The sequence below is a fragment of the Austrofundulus limnaeus genome, unplaced genomic scaffold, assembly GCF_001266775.1.
Source record: "Austrofundulus limnaeus strain Quisiro unplaced genomic scaffold, Austrofundulus_limnaeus-1.0 Scaffold10, whole genome shotgun sequence".
In the NCBI taxonomy this organism is placed as follows: Eukaryota; Metazoa; Chordata; class Actinopteri; order Cyprinodontiformes; family Rivulidae; genus Austrofundulus; species Austrofundulus limnaeus.
Genome location: NW_013952412.1, coordinates 1828887 through 1839597, shown reverse-complemented (window position 1 = coordinate 1839597; position 10711 = coordinate 1828887). Strand labels below are relative to the sequence as shown.

The 10711-nt window shown below is 40.4% G+C and overlaps 1 protein-coding gene across 3 annotated transcripts in view; it reads right to left on the bottom strand.

Moving 5' to 3' along the window:
* Nucleotides 1-3574: 3574 nt before the first annotated feature.
* Nucleotides 3575-10711, bottom strand: part of mtcl2 (microtubule crosslinking factor 2) — a 92074-nt gene continuing 84937 nt past the window's right edge. For all 3 annotated transcript variants that reach the window (XM_014001783.1, XM_014001784.1, XM_014001785.1), the window contains 5 exons: nucleotides 9999-10589; nucleotides 9656-9923; nucleotides 8693-8911; nucleotides 7514-7941; nucleotides 3575-7419 (listed from right to left, as the gene is read on the bottom strand). In XM_014001783.1, the coding sequence (XP_013857237.1) occupies nucleotides 7285-7419; nucleotides 7514-7941; nucleotides 8693-8911; nucleotides 9656-9923; nucleotides 9999-10589 (1641 nt within the window). In that variant the 3' untranslated portion in view covers nucleotides 3575-7284. The remainder of the gene's footprint in view (nucleotides 7420-7513; nucleotides 7942-8692; nucleotides 8912-9655; nucleotides 9924-9998; nucleotides 10590-10711) is intronic.

Here is a 10711-nt window from a genome sequence, read left to right as displayed (position 1 = left end):
CCCCCCACCCCCCATCAAGTCCATCTTCTCTTGTTTGTAATGCAGATATGGACGAAAGATACGAGTGTATGCTGAGAATTTGTCAGTATTCCTTCATTCTCTGGCAGCCGCCCGCATGGCTCTCGACAGGTGTCATCTCAGAGCCAGCTTGTTTTTGAAAATGATCCCATTTCCACCCCAGAACCCACCTGCAGCAGAGATTTGTGTGTTCTCACACACCTGCAGCTCCACTGACCTGGCTTCAGTTTGTCGTGAAACATCTTGCTTGTATCAGTTACACAAGAAAGACAAAATGAGATAATAAATGAGACAATAAACACCTAATTTCCCTCTGGGATGAATTGAAAACGATCTGATTGCATCATTAAAATGCAATGTTGCAACATTAAAATATAAATTTAAAATAACTTGCTAAAATAAAATACATGGTAAATGACTTGAACTTATATTTATTGCTTTATCAAGTCAATATGGACCCCAAAGCACTTCAATCATTCACACACTGGTGATGGTGCACACTGACAGAGGCAGGGCTGCCATGCACTGACCCACCGACCACCATCAGTAGACAATCGAGTAAAGTGTCTTGACCAGGGACACGACTGAGACAGCTGAAATGGGGGATCGAACCAGCAACCTACCGGTTACAGGACAACTCTCCTAATCACTTCGTCACAGCTGCCAAAAGTAAAATTACATATCTCAGCTTGTTCCAGTCAAAACAGGAAGTTGTCCCCTTTGTTTTCTTCTGTTGCCATGATGAGGTCACTTCCTGTGACTGAGACTGACAGGAACTAACTGAGAGAAACTTAATGAAGCAAATCGATGACTTTCAAACGAGTATCAAAGTCAACTCAAACTTTTTATTTTGCATCAACATTTTCTAATAAAATAATTGTGTTTTTAGATAGACTTAATGGTCAAATTTATTATATTTATTCAAAGACTGAGTCAAAGTGGAGAGATGAAGGATTTCAAAACGCAAATAAACCTCTGGTGTGGTTTAGAGTGACTGTAAAAATAATCTGTGAATATCGATGCTGGGGTTGGCAGGAATCAGTAAAAAGGCCAAATAAATAATTCAAATAAGCTTGAATTTGTAAAAGCAATCCCTGTAGCTTCAGTCTTCCCTCTCTTTGTGCTCACAGGACACACAGAGCCTCATTTTTCTGTCCATGGACACAGTCTGTCATTCCTTTTATTGCAAAGGATAGACAGGAAACCATGACGAAAAAAAAGATCATTAAAGTTGGTTAGTTTGCAGTTTTGGCTGCTTTACAGCAAATAAGAAAACAGCTGCTGCCTGTTTATCCTCTCTGAATGATTCTGGCTTTGTTTTTGTTTGCTTTTCCAAATTTTACATCATTAAAACCCCATATGCCTGGTTCTTTCTCTCTTTTTGTTCCTCAGCAGGTGGAATGAACACTTTTACAGCTGAAGCTTGTTTTCATTCTTATCTGTCAGACAGCATGTAACTCTCACCTACAGTGTCCTGATGCATCTCAGCAATCCAGGTAAATCAAAAAGAAAAAATTGTATAGGTCTTCTGGACGGGTTCTTCTCTAATGAAACGTTTCGTCTCTCCTCCAAGAGACTTCTTCAGTCTGAGAGTTTCAGGCAAAATTCAGACAGGGTGGAGTGATACTGGCTATAGCAGCGCTGTAGGAGGGGGACAGATGAAAACGGAGGCCTCCACCTCTGTTTAATGATGGACGGTCTTTCATCACAATCCTGATTATCCTGATGTGGCTTTCCTGAAAGCAGACAGGAAACAGACAGGATTCCATGCAACCTTCAGGTGAAAATGAAGACCCCAAACCAGTGGTTATTCCGTATGTTGCGGGTGTTTCAGAGAAACTGAGACGTTTATTTTCTAAACATGATGTCCCAGTGGCTTTCAAACCCCAAAACACATTACGGCAAAGGCTGGTTCACCCCAAAGATCCGGTGCCCCGGCACAAACAGAGCAATGTTGTATATGCTGTTAAGTGCCAGGAGGACAGCGACCAGTTATACATCGGGGAAACAAAGCAACCACTGTTCAAAAGAATGTCCCAACACAGACGAGCTACGTCTAATGGCCAGAACTCTGCAGTTTTCACTCATTTACAGGCCAGCGGTCACTCTTTCAGAGATGAGGATGTTCTCATTCTTGATAGAGAGGAACGTTGGTTTGAGAGAGGAGTAAAAGAAGCCATTTTTGTGAAGAAAGACCGTCCATCATTAAACAGAGGTGGAGGCCTCCGTTTTCAGTTGTCCCCCTCCCACAGCGCTGCTATAGCCAGTATCACTCCACCCCGTCTGAATTTTGCTTGAAACTCTCAGACTGAAGAAGTCTCTTGGAGGAGAGACGAAACGTTTCATTAGAGAAGAACCCGTCCAGAAGACCTATACAATTTTTTCTTTTTGATCTCACCTACAGTGTTCTAAAGTGAGTATTTTATACAAGTTAAAGACTGAATATTAAAAAAAAGACAAGAAATCACAATAAAATTCAAGAAACATTTATTTGTGAATTCTATGACAATCAGGGGGCAGTTAGATCTTATTTTTCGAGCTACCTTGGTAAAAACAAACATATCCACATCCTTTAAAAATGTCCTTTACGTTGGACACGATTTCCTCAATTTTGACGCCATTTTTAAATGTTTGACTTAATTTAAAATTTACCTATGTACAGAGGAAATGCTCAAGTGTTGATTACAGGAAGGAGAGAGCTACATATTTCCACAGCGACCCCCGGGTCAGATCAGCTGTCGACATTCAGCTTTTCTCAGAGAGGAAAAAAAAGGGGCGGGGGCAGAGTACAAACCTTTCCTTTCTTCGTTACAATACAAGGGCAAATGTGTACTCTTTTATTTTTTAAGTTAGCTTTCATAGCATTCTCCTTTTATCTATGAATCAAGCATCGTTAGAAAGGAAACATTCAATTACACGAAGCAAATGTACAGGCAGTCTCTAGATTTTAGCTACCATCATGAACAGCTAAGAATTTATTTACATAATCCCAGCATGTAATAATCCTTTGAACGGTACAGAAACATAAAAAAAAAATTAAACAGGAAATAAACGTGTTGCCCTCACAGGCTCACAGACATTTTGGCTGGTGATGTGTGACCTGTAAAAACCTTTTTTAGCTGATGAAATGACAAATACGCAAGAGGAAAAATACGCAGGACTTGAAATGTATTTCCATCTCTGTTGTGCAATATCTCACGTCGTATTAAATAAAACTAAAAGTCGAACAAAGATTCATCATTTCTGTGTTTTGAAACATTAAAATAAGAAATCCTATTCAACGTGCTAGAAGCATCGCATGGTCTAAAGCAGTGGTTCCCAAAGTTGGGGTCGGGACCCACAGTGGGGTCCCGAAATATCAGGGTGGGGTCCTGAAAAGATTTTCTGTATTAATTACACAAAAAATTACAACTGTCAATAATTTTTTTGCCTTTTTTGTTACAAAAAAATACAGTTAGTGTACTTAAAATGGACAAAAATAGCATAATAAATATTGTTACTATGCTCTTGTTTATTTGACGTGAAAACAATGTTCATCAACCAACAACAGCTGGGGTCTCAGGTCTCTGCTGCTGGTATTTTGTGGGTCAAAAGCTGAAAAGTTTGGGAACCACTGGTCTAAAGTACTTCATGGTTTCAGCTCAAAGACATTGAATCAAAATGCACTATTAGAATTTCTATTTTCATCACAGAAATGCCACCCTCCAATCTCGTCTCATATTTTACTCATTAGCTACACAAGAAGTTTTTAAAAACAGCTGCACATTAAAAAATGACAACATTTAAACAATTTCCTGATGTAAATAATTCGATGTTTGTAACAATAATAATGTGTCAAATATTTTACAATAAATTAGACATTTTAATAAAAACAAGACACTTTTTTTTAAGAGGAAAGGCACTAAAGTGGCCTTTATGTGTACAGGTTAGACTTATGAAATTGGGGGGAAAAATGACTTTGTTTGCAACTAATTGAATATTGTTATGATTAATATACAAAAAGATGTGGTTTGTGTTTAATGATGTCAGAGGTAGAACAGAATTTGGTAAACCTTCTGCCCAGAGTTTCATACATGTGATCAGAAAAACAAAAATACATGAAGTCATGTTAACCAGGTAAAATATATCAAAATCCCTGCCATACCGGGGTGTAACGATGTATTTTTTGTACATTGTGCAAGTTTTTTTTCCCGTTTTACACAAAAAATGTGTGTTTTTGACGTTGAAACACGTCACTAGTTTATATGAAATGCAAAATTAAGGGTTTCAAGAACGGATACAAAGCAATGGCTTATTATTTCTGACGTAAGTCTGCAGAGCATCTACAAACCACAAACGGTGCCAGTGGTAATTATTGTGGTTTGTTTATGTGTGGTAGGAGAGACTGGGACAACTGAATCACTACTGGCAAGACCAGTGGAAACAGAGGGCTCCAAACCTGTCTGTCTGCATTGTATTTTGTGCACAACTTTTCAAGATCTTTTTGTTTTATATACTGTATTTTGATAGATATTTTAAGTAGCCCAATAAAAACTTTGTGACCCACATAAGTTTAATTGACATTTAACTGATATATTTCTCACAAAAACTGATTATTAGGCCTGTTTTTCCTAATAATTTAAGCAGTGCCTTTAAGTTTACTCTTATTGACTGCTAGTATCTGACAAAAGCATATTTGGATAAACAGAATTTAACTGCAAAGACATGATTAGTATACTGATGGTGAGAGTAAAGTGTTTTTTTTTCGTATAAATAATTTAACCAGTCTCATTTTGTTTTCTTTCTGCTTTGTAACCCAGAGCTTTCTTTCAGTAGCCTAGCATAAAAATCATTGTAGCGGCTTCAAATTCATTTTCAAATAAACTCATTAATAAGTCCATTTAATTCATGATTCTCCTAAAACTGTTTATTATTTCTATTAACATCAAACACAGTGTCTTTTTTTGGCATTTTCCTTTGTGTTAATTTTTATTACTTAAAAAATGTTTTACTTAAACCTGCGTTAAGATGAATTTAGTTCTTCAAATCTGGCTTTTGACTGCAAATACAAAATAAATAAATAAATAAAAAAGCAGTGGTAGCTTCAGTTTCTTGGAAATGTTTGTAATACCTGGTATTTTGTGATTAAATGAACCAGACTGCTTGGGTAAAAAAAAATTATCTGCGGTGATTTCTATTTTTTATTTTTACATCAGAGAGTCCAGTCCTGTAGGACCCAGACCAGACACTGGTTTCATGCAGTTGGATTTGGACTCTGGGTGAGACAGACAGACAGACTGTGGGTTTTCCTCAGCGTGTTATTTAAACACACACACTGTTACTGTAATGCCCTATTTTAAACTGCTGAGTCATCAAACTGTGTGTTGGACTGCTACTCGTACACAGACGAGTGGATTCCTTGTTTTAGGGCAACAAGCCCACACAGCAGGTTTTTTTTACACCAAGTAGCACCAAGATAACAAACTAGAAACAAAAACCAGGCTAAAACAAAGAAAATATTACAATATTAAAACTCTCGTTATAAAAAGGTAATGCATACTATGTCTTCCTATAGCATTTCTCCTTCATTGTGATACAGTACTTTATTGTGAATTTAGGACAGGTTGGTTGTAAAGGCTGTTTGGCTTTCAGTGTGAGCTAACAGACAGTCTAACAGGCACTTTGATACGTTCATTAATCAGGAAAAACGACGACATATAAAGCAACTGAATCAGAGACGCTTGATTTGTTTATGATGCTCTCCATCGTTTCAGCTAACTAATAAACCTTGCATTCTAGTAGTTGTGCCAGACATTAACCTGAAATGCTTGCTATCTGGTCCAGTGTTAAATATTAAAGTTTGAATATTTAATTAAGTTAAAAAAATTCCTTTATCTATTTTTTTTTGAATTAGGTAAATCTTTTGGTGTTTTAACCACTCAGACTTCAGATAAACAGTTACAAATGTTCCCGACCTGTAAAAAAAAGTTTACATTGAAGCTACGTTTTTTTAAGTTTTGAACTGTTCAGTTTGAGCTTTTCTCTACCAAAACATCATAACGAATTCCTTCGTGTACTTAAATAAAAATAAAATAAAATAAAAAGAATGAAGGCTCCAGATGCACTAAAGTCAAGTTTTTAAACAAATGTCCGCCGTGTGGTATAACAAAAACGGAATGCAGTTTAAGTTTTTCAGATCCGGTACTCCGAAACGCTAAAAATACCTCTAAGTCTGAGCATATTGGTCCCAATTAGACCTGAATAAGGAAAAATCGCCAATGTGTGTAAACAAGTTATTTTATGTCAACTTTGGGTGTGGACATGTCTTCATTGATATATTATTCAAAGGTTTATGAATAATGTTGACATCACCATCTGCTTTTGAAATCAAGTTTCTTACTTTTATAAATGATGGTTTCAAAACTATCAAAAGGTCCAGGATCTGTGGTCAAACCCTCCAAAGAGCAGAGTGTACTCTTACATAAAAACAACCAAAACAGATTTTTGGCCGTTTTTGGTTTTGCTTATAAATGAGATCATTTTATGGTCTCGTTTTAGAGCCATTAGATCATTTAAATCCAAAGCCTGGTCCAGCTGGGAGACCCAACCCAACAGTTTTGGTTTGGTGAACTAACAGAGGACACGATGTGAGCTATCCGTCTGCGATGTGTGATCAAGGCTGGAATGCGTTTTTGTGCAAAAGCAATCGAAGCAGCGTGACTTTCCAGCACATCATTTGTGTTTCTACGTAGTTCATCACTCTGTAGATCATCTTACATCTCAAAGACGGAAAGTTTCAGAGCTTCTGTCTCAAAGTAAAACATTTTACAGCTACTACAAGTTTCATAGCTCCCAAAGTTTCATTACAACTTTAAATGTCTATAAACCTGACTTATGGCAACGACGATGATCTGAACTGTTTGTACCTAATATGTTGTGTTTTGTTTTATTCAGTCCTGACATCATGATTTAAGATCATCATTTGAGTCTCCTCAGCACATAGTAAGTATTGATTAGTTTGTAGTGGAGGAACGTGTCTATTTTCTGATCTGCTGGTAGTTTTGTGATGTTGGATCAGTCCTTGGCATCAGGAGTTAATTAGTGTGAAAATGAATGTGTAGGTGGCAGTGGGTCTGTCAGGCAGTCGGTGCTGTGTGCGCTCAACAAATAAGTGTGTGTGTTGGGTTTGGCAGTGCGCCTGTGTGGTAGGTGTGTGTGTGTGTACATCTGGTTTGAGAAGCTTCTTCGTGGCAGTAAGAAGTAAATGTGCGTCTTTTAATGGGGACATCACTCGTTACAGACGTCTCCTTTCTCCTCCGTCGGAGCCGGAGACTCTTGCGGACGATGCTTGCAGTGGCGAGCAGCTGCTCTGGACGGTCGGGCGAAGCAGGAGGACTGGGCGGCGCAGTCGCAGGGTGCATCCTGGGAAACAGAAAGGCGTGTGATTGCACAGCGCTGCGCAATTTCAAACGGAGAGAGAAAACTGCGCCGCTTCGGAGTTTAACGCGAAACTCACCTCCAGCGTTGTTCCTGCAGCCGCGGCGATGCTCGTTTCCTTCCCTCCTCCCATGATGCTGATCATCTCCTCCCCAGCTGTCTGTCTCATAAGCCTCTTGTTAACAATTCGGGTCACGCTGTCATTGCTCCCACCTAGCCCGGACAGAGCGCCCACACCCGCCGAAACACAGTCCAGCTTGGATTCATCCAGGCCGCCGAACCCAGCCGGAACGCCCACGCTTCCGAGGCCGGCGAGGGAGTCTCTTTGAGCTTTCTCCCCAGGCACGGCGACTCCTCCTGGGCTACGGCTGCTGCAGACATTGCGGAAGAACTCCTGTACCAGTCCTCCGTACTTCTGAGAGCTGGGGTCCGATCCACAAACTGCAGCTACGGAGGGCTTTCCTGCAGCGGGATGCTGCCGAGCTGGGCTGGCAGTCTGACTGGGTCCTGATGGAGAACAGGGATCACAGGTGTGTTTCACTAATGACAGACATGAGATCTGCTTAAAACAGGGTTCCCAGACCTTGGTCAACATCAAATTCAAGGACCTTTTAAGAACTTTCCAGTACCAATTTCCTCAAATTCTACTACCGCCGAATGTTACCAATTTAATTTCATGTAAATTCGATGAAAAACTGAACATATAAATTGTTGAGTCAGAATCAATGAAAGAAAGTGGATTAAATGTGTACCCAACATTTATATCTAAAATACATGGACATGTAATTATGTCCTGGGAGGTTCAGCAGCTCAGTTTGAGAGGAGGGGATGTGAACATGTCCAGACACTCGGTGAGGACAGGAGGAGCTGTGGTGCTTCACCTGGGCTCAGAAAGAAAGACCCGCCCTACTCTGCTCTGATTGGGTAAAACTATGACTATGGCTCACGTTATTTGTTGAAAGCCACGTCGGTTTACCGTAATCCTGTTATCCACCGCAACAAATGTAAGTTTTTTTAATTCTATTTTTTATCATTATTATTTTTTTTACAGATGATGAAAATCAGTCGAGTGAACAGAGAAGTTCAATCCCCAAAATCATTCAAGAACTTTCAAGGACAAGTGTAATTTTTAGCTGTTTTCACAAACTTTCCAGGGCCTTGTAATCATTTTTTCAAATTCACAAACTTTCAAGGGTTTCAAGGACCCGTGGGAACCCTGTTAAAAATATATATTATAAAAAATTCTGGTTAGTCGTACCCATTTCAGCCCTCCAAAGTGACTCTGTGCTACCAGAGTGCTCCACCACGCTAAAAAGGCTGGAGAGGCCGTCGGTGAGGCCGTTCAGGACGGGGCTGTCCCTCGTGGTGGTGGAGCGGGCCCACGCAGAGCCCCCACCCCCACCTATGGGCCTCTGCTGGAGGCTCCACAAGCTGCGGTCCCTGCTGGAGGACGCCCCGTCCAGTCTGGAGGTGGAGCCTGAAAGCAGACGTTCACTTTGTTACAACAGAGTTCTACAGTTTAGGCAAGTTAAATTTAAGACTTTTTAAAGACCAATTTCACAATTAACACAAATAAAGAATTAAAATTTTAGCAGAAACTCAGGAATCAAAGTATTTTTGGTTGAAATATTCAAATATTGCTAACAGACTAATTGTTTTCATCCATATCTAACTGCGATTTTGTTAAATATAGCAAAAAAACATTCTTAGTAGTCAGTTTTAAACCTCATTTAATTCCTGAAAATCCTGTAATACATGGGCTCTCAACCCCAGTTTGCTGTAGATGAAACCTTAAAGTGCCTGTGACATTAAATTTTTGTAAGAAATATGAATGCATTTTTAGGAAAGACATTACAAACATATTACAAAAACGAATTTCTCACTGCTCAGATGAACAGTTGTTGAGATACTTGCATGTGAAGTAACAGGAAGTGATGTCAAAAGGGAATGTTTAAATGCGAATATTTCAAAATTAAATAAATGTTTGCAATTATTTTAATATGTGATACGAATTACAGTCATCCAATTTACAATGTGTTAATATTTTTAAGACTTCTGAAGATTGATTTAAGACATTTTAAGGCTAATTAAGGCCTTACTTTTAGATCAATGAATTCAAGGCCTTTTAAGACTTTTTAAGGATCTGCAGGAACTTTGTACAATGCAAAAAAAAAATTAAAATAATGTTTTTTTAAATAAAAGTTGAGAAAGCGGCGCTTACCGGACGACACCCTGCGCTGTAATTTTGGAGATCCGTACTTGGGCGAGCAGCACGGCCTCTCGATGCGGCTGTGAACTTTATCCAGAGATGTCGAGATCTGACGAGTTCGGGCCGACGCCAGCGAGGAGGAGGTTGTCGATGACGGGCGGGGAGACCAAGCTTTGGATTGTAGTGCTGTCCCTCTGCTGCTGGGAAAGGTCTCAGTTTGTAGCCCGATGCTGACGGACTGAGCTGCAGTCTGTGTGGACCTGGTGCAAACACCAACAGGCTGGATAGGGAAAAAAAAATCAGAGAGGAGTTTGATGGAAACTTTATCGAGACGAATCCTAAAGAAAAGCCCTACCTGAGTCCCAGGTTCCTTGCTGGACTTCCTCTCCAGAGAAGAAGAGCGAATGGCCTGACGGACGCAGTTGGTCATTTCCTTCATGTCGTCGCTCAGGTTGGCCGAAATCTCTCCGATCTCCAGGCTGTGGAACGGAGACGTGGACGTGATCCCGTCCACCACTCTGTTAGCAGTCCCGCTGCTCACGCTGTTGATAATAATGCTGGGCATGGAACTGGAGATGCAGCTGCTTCTGCTCTCCAGCAGCTCCCGGTGCTGCTGGGACAGCGAGCTCAGCCACTGCTCATAGGAAGAGGTCAAAGAGGTCGCGAGCTGTTGGTGCTGACAGTCGGCGGCGGGCGGCAAACCAGCGTCGCGTTCCAGAGAGAAGCTGCCAGTTTGGACGTGATGAGGATCTGTGGCGTCCTGGTTATTTCTCCGGTGCTCCGTGCGCCTCACGGCCGGAGGGCTGTAGTAGATGCGGATGCCGGTGCGATCGGGAGCCGTGTAGCTCCGCCGCACCGATTCGGCGTCGAGCTGAGATGCGACCGAGCTGCTGTGTGAGCCGCTGGGACCGTCCCAGGTTTTACACGTGTCCATGATCTCTGGAGTCTAAAGGAAGAGAAAACAATCAAATGAATACTCTCTTTGTTTAAGATAAGATAAGATAAGATAAGATAAGATAAGATAAGATAAGATAAGATAAGATAAGATAAGATAAGATAAGATAAGAT